The sequence below is a fragment of the Bufo gargarizans genome, chromosome 1 (genome assembly GCF_014858855.1).
Source record: "Bufo gargarizans isolate SCDJY-AF-19 chromosome 1, ASM1485885v1, whole genome shotgun sequence".
In the NCBI taxonomy this organism is placed as follows: domain Eukaryota; kingdom Metazoa; phylum Chordata; class Amphibia; order Anura; family Bufonidae; genus Bufo; species Bufo gargarizans.
This window is the reverse complement of record NC_058080.1, coordinates 245,121,971-245,138,956: the sequence shown is the minus strand read 5'-3', so window position 1 is coordinate 245,138,956 and position 16,986 is coordinate 245,121,971. Positions and strand designations below refer to the sequence as shown.

The following is a 16,986-nucleotide window of genomic DNA, read 5'->3' as shown; positions in this document are numbered from 1 at the left end:
ACACGTCAGCGCTGCCGTGCACTTTGGCAGACACCAACAGGCTCATGGACTGGCCCACCTTCTGTTCTACATGTGTGCAGGGCTGGTACTGCCTTTTTGGCAAAGAAATGATGGCTTGGAACTCTCCACCTCGACTCGGCACAAGCCATCAGTTCTCTGAAAGGTGCAGAGTCCACCACTTGGCCAGCAACTTGGCCAGAAGCACATTCAGCTTCTGTGCCGTTGGATGAGGGCACGCATACTGTCATATCTTGGCAATCGCTTTGGTTATCGATTGCTGACAGAATGATTGACGAGGAGTAGGAGGGCGAGGAGCAGGGGCATCAGGACCGGTAGATAATGGGAAGGACAGACAGCTCCCTTTTGCTGAGGTGGTGGAGCCTTGACTGCCTGAAATTGGGTGCATGCCACTGAGTGATGCAGCGGTTGCTGTGGCAGGCTGGACCACCACATCGGAGCCACGGTTCTCCCAGGCCACTTTATGGTGATGCTGCATATGTTGCCGCAGGGCCGTGGGGCCAACATTGGCACACTGGCCATGCTTCACCTTCTGCCCGCAAATTCTACAAATGGCCATGCTCACCTCCCCTGGCGGCTTAACAATATACTGCCACGCCGCTGAGTAGGTGATTTTACCCCCAACAATCCGCACTGACTGAATGCTACCACCGCTGCTTCCATGAATCCCTGCACCACTACTTTCCGGGCATATAGGCTTCTGCGAAGCATGTGGTCTACCCCGGGCACGTTTGGCTCCCAACCTCCCAGTGCTGCCACCCTGCCGACTCCCGGCCACGCTAGCAACTTGCTGGCTCCACCGCTGCCTCACGGGCAAGCTGCCACCCTCTTCCCCCGATGATGATGAAGACCCTAATTCACCCAGCTCCCAAGTGCGATCAGCTACATCATCATCATCGAGTACTGTCTGAACATCACTGATGTCCTCCTCAACGGTCTCTGGGTCAGGAGCCTGACCGCTCGCAACACCAGCTCCCACGCCACTCTCCTCATCACTACTTGCCAGCTTACCGGAAGAAGCGGCGGATGTCTCCTCCACATCTTGGCTCGCCAGTAGCTGATGACTGTCCTGTAGTAGCTCGTCCTCGCTGTATAGTCGAGCTCAGCCCACAGCATATAATACTTCTCTGGCTGAGGAAATAGAAAAGGACAGAGGCAGGTTGAGCATAGGTGAGGGCACAGGGACTGCTCCCGGGTCATACCAAATAAGGGCTTGTGTCTGACGAACCCACGACTCTTGGATGACCAAGTCATCCATTTAAGAACCACTGGGTTGCTGGTCAAGACACGACTGCTAGATGACACCTGGAGCTCAGGCCTCTCGCTGCGACTCCTGCTGCCATGCCCAATTACTCTGCTGCGACCTGTGCCTGCACCAGAAACATTTAGGCCTCTGCCTCTCCCCTGTGCAGGGTCTGGCACTTCTCTGTCTGACATACTGTTAGATCAAATAAATAAATAAAAAGGAAATTAAAACACCCCCAAAAAGTCTGTAATTTTTTTCACTTCGCCACACAATGGCTAATAAGTCCTTATTTTTTTTTTTTTACACTAATACACGCCAAAAAGGGATTTAGAACATATATTTGCGTCACTGAATGGCAAATAGGCCCTTATTTTTTTCCACTTATACACGCCACAAAAGGCTTTAGAACATATAACTGCACCGCTGAACGACAAATATACTGTATATTTTTTGCCACTAATACACGCCAAAAAGGGCTGTCATTTTCTCACTTTACCACACAACGGCAAATACAGTTTTTTGTGCCACTAATACATGCAAAAAAGGGCTTTAGAACAAATAACTACACTGCTGAACGGCAAATACACGTATATATTTTTTGCCACTAATACACACCAAAAAGGGCTGTAATTTTCTCTTTTCACCACACAACAGGAAATACTTTTTTTGTGCCACTAATACACGCAAAAAAGTGCTTTAATACATATAACTGCACCGTTGAACTGCAAATATATTTTTTTTTCCACTAATACACGCCAAAAAGGGCTTTAGAACATATAACTGCACTGCTGAATGGCAAAAATATATATATATATTTTTTGCCACTAATACATGCCAAAAAGGGCTTTAGAACATTTAACTGCACCGCTGAACAGCAAATAAGCCCTTATTTTTTTACACTTGCCACTAAAGGCTTTAGAACATATAACTGCACCACTGAACGGCAAATAATATATATTTTTTTTGCCACTAATACACACCAAGAACATTCCTGCATGTATAGTAATTTCGTATTTGTATTGTTTTATTGATTTATGTATTTGCACATGCACTTACACTATTGAAGGGGTCCCGCTATTTATCAAGAATCCCTGTCCACTGTTGTGGAAACTCAGGTGTTGATTAAGCAAGTAATCACTGCAATGATGCGGCTTCCTGTGCACATTTGTAAGCGCTGTGACCCCTCCAGTAGTGGAAAGCCAGAAGAAGCGCACACACACGCAAAACGGCTGTTGCTCATTGCTGTGTTTGCACTGTATGCACCCCCCTCCTGCCATGGAATAAAGTGTACCTTTCTACAATCGGTCAGTGCTGCTCGTTTTGAATATTCTCCTTTGTTTGAAGATATACACACCAAGAAGGGCTTTAGAACATATAACTGCACCACTGAACGGCAACTAATATATATTTTTTTTGCCTCTAATACACACAAAAAAGGGTTTTAGAACATATAACTGCACCACTGAACGGCAAATAATAATTTTTTTTTGCCACTAATACACACCAAAAAGGGCTTTAAAACATATAACTGCAGGGTCGGTGCAAGGATTTTTGTCAACACAAGCGAATCTACATTTTGGCGCCCACCCCCCCCATCATTTCACATTTCTGCCCCTCATGATTCATATCCATTTCTTGCCCCCCCCATCATTTCACATTTCTGCCCCTCATGATTCATGTCCATTTCTTGCCCCCCTCATGTGCCAATATAATAGTGCCATCCTCTCCCCCGCCCCCTAATGTACCAGTATCAAGTGCCTCTCTCCTCCCCCCTCCATGTGCCAGTATCATGGCGCCAATAGCCTCCCCTCCCCAGTGGCAGTAAAGTAACAGTCAAACTAATACACGCTAAAAAAAGGCTTTAGAACATATATCTGCACTGCTGAAGCGCCAAATATAATTTTTTGGGCCACTAATACACGCCAAAAAGGGCTATAATTTTCTCACTTTACCACACAACGGCAAATACTTTTTTTGTGCCACGCAAAAAAGGGCTTTAGAGCATATAACTGCACCGCTGAACGGCAAATAGGCCCTTACTTTTTCCACTTATACACTCCACAAAAGGCTTTAGAACATATCACTGCACCGCTGAACGTCAAATAATGTATATTTTTTTGCCACTAATACACGCCCAAAAGGGCTGTCATTTTCTCACTTCTCCACACAACGGCTAATAAGCCCTTTTTTTCCCACTAATACAAGCCAAAAAATTATTTAGAACCTATAACTGCACCTTTTAAAAAGGCAAATAAGACGTAGAAATATTTCCTTGTAATAAACCCTGTTAATGGCTGTATCAAACAACACTTGAACCCCAATAACAAAAACGTTTGCTGGAATTACAGAGCTGCATAATGGCAATTTTAATCTGCAGACAGTGCAGCAAGGTGTAATAGGATTGTTCCTATTACCCAGTCTGTAAACTCCCCTGCTAAACCCTATTCTGCTTTAATACTGTGTAATAATTCCTACCTATCCTTTCCCTACACTTCTAATGCTCTTTCCCTGAACGTCTATTGAGCAAAATATAAGTTTTAAAGTCTTTCCTAGCACTGTCCCTAGCGCCTGCTAACGTTTCTCCCTGCACTAAGTACACTGAAAAATGGCTGAATCCAAGATGGCTGAGGCTATTTATATGGCTGTGACATGATAGGGCTGTCTGGCTGCTGATTGGCTGCATGCATGGCATTGTGGGTGATCTCTCATTCGCTCGTGCGAATCAATTTTTTCCTGAAATTCTGATCGAATTCCACTTTGTCAACTTCGATTCGCTCATCTCTAGTTGTAAGGTCACTATCCCTATCTCTTTTATCACCATGGAGTGTAGACCATGTGCCACGACATGGTGGCGAGTCCCCTCCATATTGTATTGTGCAGGCCTTGTGATTGATTATTATTTATTCTGTATGTGATTTGTCTTTTTTACCTTATATTTAATCACACTTAGTAAATATTTATATTACTTAGCCTGTTATGCCTATTTATTCTCAAATCATTGAATTCACGTTAAAACAGTATGGCCTCCTTTACTTTTGTCCATTGAATTGGCAATCAAACAATAACATAATATACAAAAAATAATTTTCAATGATAAAGCCTTTATATACAAGTTATAGTACATGAGCTCAAGAGCTGAATATATTACCTCCAAAAGTACCTCCAGTGAGAACACGTCCAGATAAAATTAGCATAGGATCCAATGTCATGGTAGCTGATAAAAGAGGTACACCAACAATCACAGTTTTTCCATAGCCAAAGTGAGTGGATTTCAGAGCAGATGTCTAATGAAAAAACACAATAAAACACAGGTCAGCATTGAGAAATATAGCTACTATATTTACTGTACAGCCAATACTGGTTTGAAACTTACATTTTCAAAGTGAGATGGCCAAAATATTACATTTTTTAATAATGTCATTATAATATCCAAAATGTTTTTGTCATAAACATACCATGACTCCAATGTTTCCGGTGACCTCGAAAGCATAGTCCACTCCGTCCTCAGTCATCTCTGTCAGCACTTCATCGATGGGACGGTCATAGTCTTTAGGGTTGATAAAATCAGTGGCTCCAAACTCTTTGGCTTTTGCAAATTTGTCACTGTTTATATCAATGGCTATAATCCTGGAAGCACCAGCTACTTTACATCCAATAATCACTGACAAACCCACTCCTCCCAGGCCAAATACTGCACAGGTAGAGCCGGGTTTAACCTGAAATAAATAAAAATTTGTAGAACCACTGCTGCAACTGTTAGTAATGTATAAGTTAACAGCTCTGTACATTTCCCACTTTCCTTTACTTTTAGCTGTCTCAGAAAATTGCTTCGCGATTCCTAACAACACATTATCAGCTCCAATGTCAGATAGTTTATTAAGCTTCTTTCTTATTTTACTCTTACCTGTAGGCCAGGGTTGCAGTCACAAAATGGCCACTGATGGAGGGTCATGTGATTAATCCCATCCATTAGTGGCCTTCATTAACTTAACACTATGGATGGATTGTGCATGCACGTGTCCATTTGGATTGTTTCCATTTTGGGACTGCAGTTTAAAGATTGCGGAACTTTAAACGTTTAGAGTGGTCTAACCTGTCCCCAACACTGAGTTCCAGCTCCATTACTCAACAGCCGCCTACGCAGTTACAGGGTCTCTCTGGAATCAACATCCTGTTGACAGCGGGCACATGACCACTGCAGCCAATCACTGGCTGTGAGTGTAACCTGTCACCCATGTGGAATGTGACCCAGTGACATACCAAATGGGTGATACTGTCCACAGCAATCACGTGACCTCCATTAATAGGATGTTGATTCTAGACAGACCCAGGATCTGCCAAGATGGCCATGGAGCGATAGAGATGGAACCCAGCCGTGGGGACCAGGTAAGTATAATCACCAATATGGGCCTGGCCACTCTGTGAGATCTGTTATTCTTTTGACTTCTACTGCACGACTTTATATGTCTTGGCAGTAGACTCTTAAGTGTAACATAACATATAAAAGTGCGATTGGTTGTCACCCTGTGATCTGCAGTTTGTTGTGTCATTAGACAGCAGGGGTCTCAGGAAAGAAGCTACAACAATCTGGCTATAAAATTAACTGTAAATTAACTGTCTGTTGCAGGAAGGGGTTAATTCACTTCCTTTCATATAAAAATAAAGCAATAAATTACAAAGAAAAAAAAAGTTATAGATATAGACAGATATATTAACTAATTTTAGCAATAATATAGCATACTACATATGCACACATACACACATTTCACATCACTATTTCATTCATAAAAAAATATATAATTATTTGTTTTACTAATAGTATAGCAGACTTTCAGTGTGCAAAATATACAAACGTACACTTTTTTTCGTTTTTTTCTTTTTTCCTGATAAATGTAAACATGTAAAAATGTTTTGTCTTAATCTTTTGTAACTGCTAGAAAAAAATAAGAAAAAATAAAAAATGTTTTCATAATTTTCAGTTTGTCCTTAATTTATTTTTATAAATATATATTTATTTTATAATATAATATCTGTCATCTAATGGCACAAATGAAAAATATAATATGTTCAGTGAAAAATAACATCAAATACATGTAGGATGGATGCAGTTAGATACGCCGATTGAGAAAACTGAAAAATTGGTCTGGTAAGGAAGGAAGATGGGGGGGGGTTAAACACTCCGGTAATGAAGTGGTTAAAAAAGTTTAACAATCTCTTTATGCTTATTAAACCATCAGATATTGTGAATGGCTTAATAACAATGAATTACTTTGAATGCCTTCATGTGCTGTTCCAAAAATGTATGGAGTAAGTATTAGTATTATATCCTATTAATAAACATTATTGGCGCGCCTAATATTAGAATAGCTAAAAAAACTATGATAACATGTACACGAACCGCAGTGCCAAGTAATTCCCGTTCAAGTGCTAATAAATTGCTGCATAATAAAACTAAATCAAGCAGTGCCCCCTTCTGAGCACAAATAAGGATCACATGCACGCTAAAAAGCTGGACTCGTAAAAATAAACTATCTTACAAAGCAGTTAAAGGGAACCTATGACCACGAAAATGCATGTCATGTTATAGAGCAGGAGATGCTAAGCAGAGTGATGTATAGTTTTATGCAGGGTGTAGCGAGGGGGAGCGCAGATGAGGCATGCGCCCCAGGCGCAGAGGCTGGTGGGGGCGCACCCGTCCGGCAGTTCTTTTCACTGCTGGGCAGTTTGTTTCCATAGTGAAGCAGGGAGCCCTCTACTCCCTACTTCACAGTTCCGCTGGTGGGTGCTCTCCCCTAAGGCCGCACATGGCACTGCTGACTGTGGGAGGAGGGCTGAAAGCCCGGGAATCAGCCTCCTGCACAGAGAGCTTGTTCCGGATCACCACAAGGACCTTACGCCGACGACAGCAACGCCCGGAATGAGGTAGGACCAGTTGGTTCTTTAGTTTATTGCAAGGTGTATTGGTACTGCTGTGTACCCTATGATAGATTTCATTAGTTGGGACTGAGTGAGTATAGTTATGCATTGGGAGGAAGTAGGGGAGTGGCTTAGTGTTAAAAAAAATTGCTGCGGGTGTTGGGGGGCTCAAATCTTAATCCTTGCCCCTAGCTACACCTCTGTTTTTATGGGAAAAGATTCAGTAAAACCTGCAATTTATACATTTAAATTCCTGCTCATTCTGGGCTTTAAAGTCGGGGAGATGGTCCTATCAGTAATTGACAGCCTTCCCTCTATGACTATGTATTCAGAGATAGCCGTTAATCACTGACAGGACCTCCTCTTTGACGTTAAAGCCCAGAATGAGCAGGAATATAAATGACATGTTACACTGAATATTTTCCCATAAAAACTATATAACAATCCCTCATCAACTCTTGCTGTATGATATGGTGCCTGCTAGTAATGAGCCAAGTTATAAAAAATTCGATTTGGCTGCTTCCCCAAATTTCACAAAGAAATTTGATTAGTTAGGAATTACTTTGTCACAAATCACATTCCTTTCTAAGTAGCGGGCTCAATGAAGGAGAATGGTGATCGCGCCACAACCCTGTCATTGATCCTCTCAGATGCTGCATTCATCGCTGATCCCAGCATCTGATGTTAAAATGGAGGCCTTTCAGGGGTTAATCAAGGTTAAAAAAAAAAAAAAAGTTTTCTGATTGTCCTAACATAATATTCAATAACCAATCTATACAGTTTTGTCATGTAAAAACTAATTTGCATAAACATGGGTATATGGAAAAGACATGCAAATGAACAGAATCTGCCTTGTTTTTCAGCAGAAAAATCATTTGCATGGAAAATTTGTGATCTACACTACTCATGAACAGCGGCATCTATTGGTTTCATAGTCTTATGACAAGAGTAATAGACTTGTCATAAGACTATGAAACCAATAGATGGTGCTGTTCGTGAGTCATGAACAGCGCCATCTATTGGTTTCATAGTCTTATGACAAGATTATTAGTGTAGCCTTTTGAATTGAAAATTTGCGATAAAAATTTGCGATTAGAATATTCGCGATCTACACTACTCATATAGACACTATAGAGATGGCCTTGCGGTTCGCGTGGCGAAATTTTCTCGTTCACGGTTCGCCAAACGGCCAACATATGGCAATGTCCTCCGGCGCCATATTCTTTTACATTGTGAAGAACTGTGACCCATGACATATCCATCAAGTGGTACAGGAGAGCGAATTGAGACGTTTCAACACATAGACATACCCCCTACCTTATAAATTAACCTGATCTGGCTGCCATTTTACATTCAGTCCTTTGCCAGTGTAGGGAGAGGTTGCTTTGTGTAGCAGGGACAGACTGTTAGAGACACAAAACGCTAGCTAATTGGGCCACAAAAGTCCTTTTAAGGACTGGTGCGCTATCGATAGGTGTGACAAATTGAGCAGTGTAATATACTTATAATATACTTTCTAACATAGAAAGTATAGTATAGTGCAATTGTATTGTGCAGCAGCCACACAGAGTGCCAACCGCTATTGGAACAAATAATTTCTACTGGTGTGACTTACCAGTTGCCACCCAAAAAAAACTGATTGAGGCAGGGGTTTTATATACCAATAATATACTTTCTATATAGTGCATTTAGGTAGTGCAGCATTTGTTTGCGGTTTTGGTTTTGCTGCGCTACCGCATCTTCACATAGAGTGACAAACACTATTGGAACAAATAATTTCTACTGGTGTGATTTACCAGTTGCCCCCCCAAAAAATTGATTGAAGCAGGGGTGTTATATACCAATAATATACTTTCTATATAGTGCATTTAGGTAGTGCAGCATTTGTCTGCGGTTTTGCTGCGTTACTGTATCACATTGAGGCAGGGGTGTGATATACCTTCTTCCACAAATACTGCTCTTCTATAGGGACTTTAGTCACAGGGTCATTTTGAAAATGACAGGCAGAGAAAGAGGCAGGCCATTCCGCGGGGGTGGTAGGGGTCGGGCAGATGCACCAGGCCAGAGCCTAAGTGGGAAGTTGCAGAAGGTGCGTGCGATTACGTCAAATGACGCACCAGAATTAGTTGAGTGGCTCACTCAGCCTTCTGCTTCTGCACCCTCCTCATCCTGTCTATCTGCACCCTATTCACTCTCTGCTGTGTGCACCCCCAAAGACACCACCACCACCTCCACCACCATATCCCCTCCGCTCGAGTCAGAGGAATTATTTTCCCATCCATTACAAGACCTTACCGATGCGCAGCCATTATTGGCATCGGATCAGGAAGAGAAGGTATTAACGGTCGCCACCCAGCAGTCTGATGACAGTACCCAGATCAGCCCAAGGAGGGTGCTCCCCGCTGTTGCTGCCTACCATGAGATCTCTAATGTCAGTGGTGGTGAAGGTGATGATGATGACGTGTCCATGGACATCATGTGGGTGCCCACAAGAGAGGAAGAGGAGGAGAGTTTAGAGGGAGAGACGGAGCAGCATATAGGGAGGAGATGGAGAAGCAGGCAGAACTTAAAGTGCAAAGGAGGCAAAAAGCAGACCGCTAATGTATCTGGAACTGCGGAGCCATCCACCATGCACGGTCACATCTGGCGATCCCAGGACGCCGGCACATGGCTCCGCAGTGTGGACATTTTTTAACATGTCGGCTGCTGACAATAGTTTTGCCATCTGCAGCCTGTGCTGTCAACACATAAGTCGCGGTAAGCCCAACACTCACCTAGGGACGACCGCCTTAAGAAGGCACCTGGCCTCCCATCACCGAGCCCAGTGGGAGCAACACCGTCAAAACCCACAAAGCCACACTCCTGGTTCTCCCTGTCCTGCCTCTTCTGCTTCTCCTCTCTCCTCCTCTCCACTACACCTTCCACCGTGCCGTCGTCACGTTCATCTGGCAAAAGGCAGGCTTCCTTGCCCCAAATGTTTGAGCGAAAAAAGATGATGACACCGGATAGCCCTCTTGCCCAATGGCTGACCGCTGGCTTGTCAGAACTGCTAGCCTGCCAACTACTGCCATATAAACTGGTGGAGGCCTTTAGAAAAGTTGTGGTCATTGGCACACCGCAATGGAAGGTCCCAGGAAGGAAATCCCAGAGCTATATGGCCATGTTCAGCACACAGTGTCGGTGCCAAGATACATTTGACCACACACACGTTGTCTAGAAAACACGGGCAGGGAAGGTACATAACTTTTACTGCCCACTGGGTGAACCTTCTGACAACCGTCAAGCATGCAACCCGTGGCACCCACGTAGATTTGGTGTTACCACCACAGATTGCATGCAGGCCTGCCTATTCTTCTCCTCCTCCTACTCCATCCTCCCTCTCCTCCTCGGTTGACTCCTTCTTTTCCGCGGCTGACATTCAGCGGCGACACCACCTGCCCGTCAGATGTCTGATTTGTGACTGCCCAACGCGATGGAACTCCACCTTGTATATGCTTGATAGGCTGCTCCAGCAGAAACATGCAGTTAACGACTACCTGTACGAACTCTGCGGCAGGACAGGTTCTGGGGAGATTGTTTTTTTTTTCACCGCGCCAGTGGCTGCTCATGCGCGACACATGCAGACTTCTGAGGCCATTTGATGAGATCAGCAAACTGGTCAGTCACAGCCAGGGTGCCATCAGTGACATCGTACCTTACGCTTTCTTTCTGGAGTGTGCATTGCATCGTGTCATTGATCAAGCCGTCTAGGAGCAGGAAGATGAGGAAGTCTAAATGCTGGATGAGTTCCCAGGGGGAACTACTCCATCTGAGACCAGCCAACAACAGGAGTCTGAAGAGGAGTCAGAGGAGGATGGTGTCGGGGCGGAGGAGGAGCAAGAATAGCATGCTTTAAATGTTTCTGGGATCCTTGGTGTTGTCCGTGGCTGGGGGGAGGAGAACGAGGACAACATTATCCTGGATGATGAGCAGGAGCCAGGCCACGTCACCGCTTCCAGTATAGTGCAAATGAGGCCTTCATGCTCCAGTGTTTGAAGAGGGACCCCCATATAAAAAGCATAAAGGGCAATGACCAGTACTGGGTGGCAACGTACTTAGACCCTCGGTACAAACACAAAATGGTGGACATGTTACCAACATCACAGAGGGCTGGCAGAATGCAGCACTTCTAGGCCTTGCTTCGAAAACATGCTGCATTCTGCTTTTGCGGGCACTGGCAGAGGAATTTCCACTCACAGAGAAACAGTTGTGGGTACCAATCCAACAGCGCATACAAGAAGAGGGCGGTTTCAAGATGTGTTGGTCATATGAGATTATTCTTGCAGCCAACCCATCGACAGCCGTCCTCCATATCCAGCCTCAGGGAACGCCTAGACCGACAGGTGTCTTGATACATCGGGTTAACGGCCTATGTGGATGCTTTTAAGAAGTGATGAACCCCTGGACTACTGTGTGTGCAGGCTTGACCTGTGGCCAGAGCTGGCACAATTTGCCATGGAACTCTTGGCTTGCCCCTCGTCCAGTGTCCTGTCTGAAAGGACGTTTAGCGCAGCAGGGGAGATTGTGACCGATAAGCGCACTCGCCTAGCTCACGCCAGTGTGGACTAACTCACATTTCTAAAAATGAATGAGGTATGGATCTCGGAGGAATTCAACACATGTGACAAGTCGACCACGTTTAATTTAATTTACTCATGACAGCCCGAAAATATCTGCCACCATCCAGAACAAATCATGGTCCCTGTCTCAGGTAACTACAGCGGCCTTTTATGTCCATTGAATGCCTAATTTTTGTGGCCTGTACTGGCCGACATTTCCATTTTTATCCTGTGACTGCCTAATGTACCTCTAGCCACAGAATCCAAAGTTCTTTGCTGTCAGGTAAATGCCTACTGCCTAATTTTTGGGGCCTGTAATTTTTATCTCTAGCCACATAATCACACCCTTGTCTCACTCCTCTGCTTCTCAATATGGTGGTGTATGAACTGCATTCACCATGAGGACCTTCTAATGTCACAGGGTCATGTGACTGTGCCCCCCACCCTGTACTGTGTCCCTCACCCTGTACTTTGCCCCCTTGTACCCTGCAGTGTGCCCTCTTGCCACACCCTGTGCAGTGCCCCTAGTCATTCCCTGTACTGTGCCCTCTCATTTTATCTGGTCATGGTATGGCGGTGTTATCCGGTCACTGTGCAGAGGAGTTATCCGGTCACTGTGCAGAGGAGTTATCCGGTCAATGTATGGTGGTGGTATCCAATATCTGGATGGCCATACTGTATCCCTTTCCATGCCCACGTCACCCCTTTTTTAGACCTGGCATGAGCAGGAAAATATGCAGATTGAGGTGCTAGGGACCTTTCCACCACAATCTGTGTTAGAAATACATCTAACATAGACTTATATCTATATAATAAATGACCACCTAATTGTATTATTATTCGGGGGTAGGGCTAATATCTTTATATTATATAGATTCTAGTGTATTATACTGTGTCATGTATTTCCCAGTAGAAAATTATCCTTGGGAAACACAGTCCTCATCCCTGACCACCAGGACCAGGTAGCGCTCTGTCAGTACATGGCGACCTCCCCTCTCCGCCACGCTGCTCCGCTATGTACTGGTGCTTATTCTGATAGGGCTGGGTTCACATCCTATTTTTGTCATCCATTTAATGCATACCAAAAATGTATGCATTAACAGATGCCTCAGACTGATGCCGTACAGTGGCGTCCGTTCACCATACAGTTCCATGGTAGACATTTTTTTTACGTGAACATATGCATTTTTTTAATGGACTATGCAGGATACAAAAACGTGGAGTGCTGCACATTTGTATACATCAAACCGATAGGCTCCAGCAGGGCGCATTTTTTAGAGTTTCCCTTTAAGATGCAAAAAAATGGCCCCTGATTAAAATACATATTTTTGGTGGGAATTTTTGCCAATGATCCCCCTCTGGTATATCACTGTCCATGTTGTTGGACTATTTGTGTACTTCTAATAAGTGTTTTTTGGCTGCAAATATGACCTGAAGGTTTTTCAGGTTTGCCTGCCATTAAAGTGAATGAAGCCTGCCGTGAACGCACGGTTCACGAACATTTGATCGCGTTTGATTTGAGTTTGCGAATCTTCCCAGCCGATGTTCGTCCATCACTATTGATCTAGGTGCGCAGGTCCACCCAAGCCATCCAACAGATCGGAAGTGACTTTGAGGCTTACTGGCTCTCAGTCAGATGAGAGCTGGTTTGTAATGTCTCATAGTGCACAAGGCTGCATTTGTAAGGTATGCTGACTAAGCCTGTCATCTGTCTCATGGATAGATTGAGGGCTTGCATATACCTGGCTTTTGGCATATAGCCTTTCTGTGGTTGTCTATTGTATGTCGTAGATAATGGGAGTCCAAGATGCATCCAGCCATCCTCTTAATGCTGTTTCCAAACCATTTTGATGGGGTTTCCATCAATTTCTAACCTTTTTTTGTGAACCAGACACCCTGTCTTCTTCAGAGCAGGGGGTGTCTGGTTTGATGCTTGGATCTCCCATGGACTTTTATTGTATTAAATTGTACTCAAGCATCCGAAGTATTTGGCCGAGCACTCGGATGTGCCGAGCATAGTGATGCTGGAGCCGAACAGCATTTCGGCCGAGCATGCTCGCTCAGCACTAATAGCTACCTTACATCCAGCCCTGTTACATATGGTAGTCCAATCCTGATAAGTTGCTAAAACTTCTCCTCGCTATCAGAGCAATTATCGGGAGTATAAACACTTGTTCCTGATAATCAGCTTGTAAAATCTAGCAGCTGATCAGATGATGATCAAGCAAATGCTGAAGGGCATCTTTTATCAGGTTGAAAGATCCTTGATTATTTCAGAACATCAAAATGTGTAGTCAGGCAGGGGCATTGCTAGGGTCTCAAAAGATCTGGGGCACAAGCCCCAATAAATATGTTGCCCCCCCCCGCACTTTGCTGTACTTGCTATACAGCAGCACTTACCTGTCACATCCAGGGCCTCCAGGTGACGTCTCCTCTCTGTCATCATTTTCTCTGTAGATCTTCTCTCTCATCATCTTCTCCACTTGGTCTGGACAACTTCTCTCAGCCGCCTCGTCTCTGCAGAGTGTGACACACAGACATCTTAGCTTCCTCACATTCTATCATTATCCCCAAACTGGAGTCCCCACAGTGTTATCCTGCTGCTTGCTGTGCCCCCCCCAATACCCCCAAATACTATCCTGAAAAAACATTACTGCCCCCCATAGTAATAGTACTCCTCATAGTCCCACCAATAGTAATTCCCTTCTAGAATGCCCTCATTAGTAACACTGCCCCAACCGTGATAATGCTCCTCAACAATGCCCCCATTATTAAAAGAGCCCTCCTATATTAATAATACCCTCACAGAGTCCCTAGTAGAAATAAGGCCCCCTATTGTTCCCCCAGTGCTAGGCCCCCATAGTGCACTTAGTAGAAAAAAGGCAGATCTATAAGACCCTCCTATAGAGCCCCCAGTAGTAATAAGACCGCCTATAATGTCCCCTGGATCTGCAGTGCCCCCTGCAGTTATAATCCTCCCTCCACCATACAGTCCCATGTAAATAACATCACCTCCTCCCCAGCCGCCTCCAATGCACAATCCCATGTAAACATCACCCCCTAAGGCTACTTTTACACTTGCGATCCGCACCGATAATACAAACAAATGCATCTGTTCAGGACCGATTCGTTTGTATTAGATTTGAATTTTTAAGTCCCAATACAGATCCGTCCTGACTTACATTGAAAGTCAATGGGGGACGGATCCGTTTACAATTGCACCTTTTACAATCCGCATCCATTCAGAATGCATTGGGGTTAAACTGATGCGTTTGGGGATCCGCTTGTGAGATCCGTTTCAAGGCTCTCACAAGCAGCCCCAAATGCAAGTGTGAACGTAGCCTAAACATTAAGTCCCATGTACATAAACATCATTCCCCCCACCATCCACTTTCAACATACAGTCCCATGTAAATAACATCACTCCCTCCCCCAGCCACCTCAAGCACACAGTTCCATGTCAATAACATCCCTCCCTTCAGCCCTAACATACACCCCAGTTTAATAACTACAACTCCCTTCACTTACTTTTTCTCATGTACAGACATCACCATTAGACTCCTTCTCCTCTTCACTCTGGTCCAATCCTGCACTGGTCACATGATGGTGACATCATCCAGGTCATCCTATCACAGCCTGTTTTGATGATGTCACCACAGGTCCTTCATCTCTTCCCAGTGTATTAGATTCAATTGTATTGCCGTTCTGCATACGGCAATACAGTTGTATCTAGCAGGCAGGCAGGACATTCGGGGTCTGGGACAAAACATCCGGGGCCCAGGCCCCGAATGTTTTAACCTAGCGAGGCCCTTGTAGTCAGGAATGTGCTGCCGATCATCTATAGAAGAATGAGGGAAGAACAACTGCTGTAGCAATTGTTAATCCCTCATTCAAAGTTTGCATCGACCTGTGGATAATTATCATCTATCAGCTCTTGCACTGCCTTAACATAAACCAGTGAAATACCGCCCTTAGTATCACGCTGCTCCACAAGCACTCCATGTCCATCAGCATTGGTCCGGCTGGCAGGAAACTCTAAAACAAAATTGAAACTAATCAGCTGACTGATGATGTCACTGTTATGAAAAATAGTATGGGAGGACAACAGCTCAATAGTGTTTATCATGAATATTCGGATGAATCGCGAATATTATTTGCGAATATCGGCACTTCGAGAATTTGCGAATATTTAGAATGTAGTGATATATATTCGTAATTTCGAAAAATTCTTTTTTTTTTTTAAATCAGTGACCTCCCTTCTTGCTTGTGGGCCAATGAGAAGGCTGCAATGTCTTTCTCTGAGCTTAGCAACATCCTTACCAACCAACAGGAAAGCTGCCTACCCCTTACTATATAAGAACCTCCCCAGCAGTCATTTTCTACAGTTTTTTTTTAAGTTCTGAGAGAGACAGCAGTGTCATTGCTGTGCTCTGTGCTTTCCACACTACAGTAGATAGATAGTTAGATAGCTTATATATATAATACAGATAGTTAGTGAAGGTTATATCCTGTGTGGGGTTTCGCTCTAGTAGACAGGATTAGCGGACGCAGTATAGAGGCAACAACAAGTTCTTTGGATCAAACAGTTCAGTGTTTTATTCACACTTTAGGCAAGTAACAAAACAAGCAGTCATAATCAAACAAAAAGTCACCTTGCTGTGTTGGTGGTAATTCACACCATGCAGCAATTCTGCCTCAAAGAGTCCTTGACCATGGCAGCGCGAACCTGTTTTCACGCCAAACAGGTAGCAAGCCTTCATCCAGACACAAGGCTCCCAGATCCCAACACAGAGACATGGCTTCTGAGCCCAGCTGCCTATTTAAGGACAGTCAGGTGTGCTAAAACCCGGACCGGCACTTAAAATCCGGTCTGGTATTTGACCTCATCTGGCTGTAAATCAGCCCAGCAGCACAGGCTGGGAGGAAAATACATGTTTTCCCAGACAAAATCTTTGACTGTGTCACATACCCCCCCCCCCCCTTTGTTCAACCCTGAGGGGGTGAACACACGTCAGTCAGTGTACCCTGGACAGGGCATCCGCGTTTCCCTGTAACCGGCCTGCCCTGTGTTTCACCGAAAACTTAAAGTTTTGTAGGGAGAGAAACCATTGGGTTACCCGGGCATTTCTGTCCTTGGCCTGGCTCATCCACTTGATAGGGGAGTGGTCAGTCACCAGGCAGAATTTTCTCCCCAATAACTAATAGTGG

At 44.4% G+C, this 16,986-nt stretch overlaps 1 protein-coding gene across 1 annotated transcript in view; it reads right to left on the bottom strand.

The window, feature by feature from the left end:
- The window catches only part of LOC122924651 (alcohol dehydrogenase 1-like), a 156,680-nt gene that overhangs the window by 39,903 nt on the left and 99,791 nt on the right, over positions 1–16,986 (bottom strand). Inside the window, exons 6-7 of the mRNA XM_044275969.1 lie at positions 4,720–4,980; positions 4,413–4,548 (exon numbers count right to left, since the gene is read on the bottom strand). Of these exons, the coding sequence (XP_044131904.1) occupies positions 4,413–4,548; positions 4,720–4,980 (397 nt within the window). The remainder of the gene's footprint in view (positions 1–4,412; positions 4,549–4,719; positions 4,981–16,986) is intronic.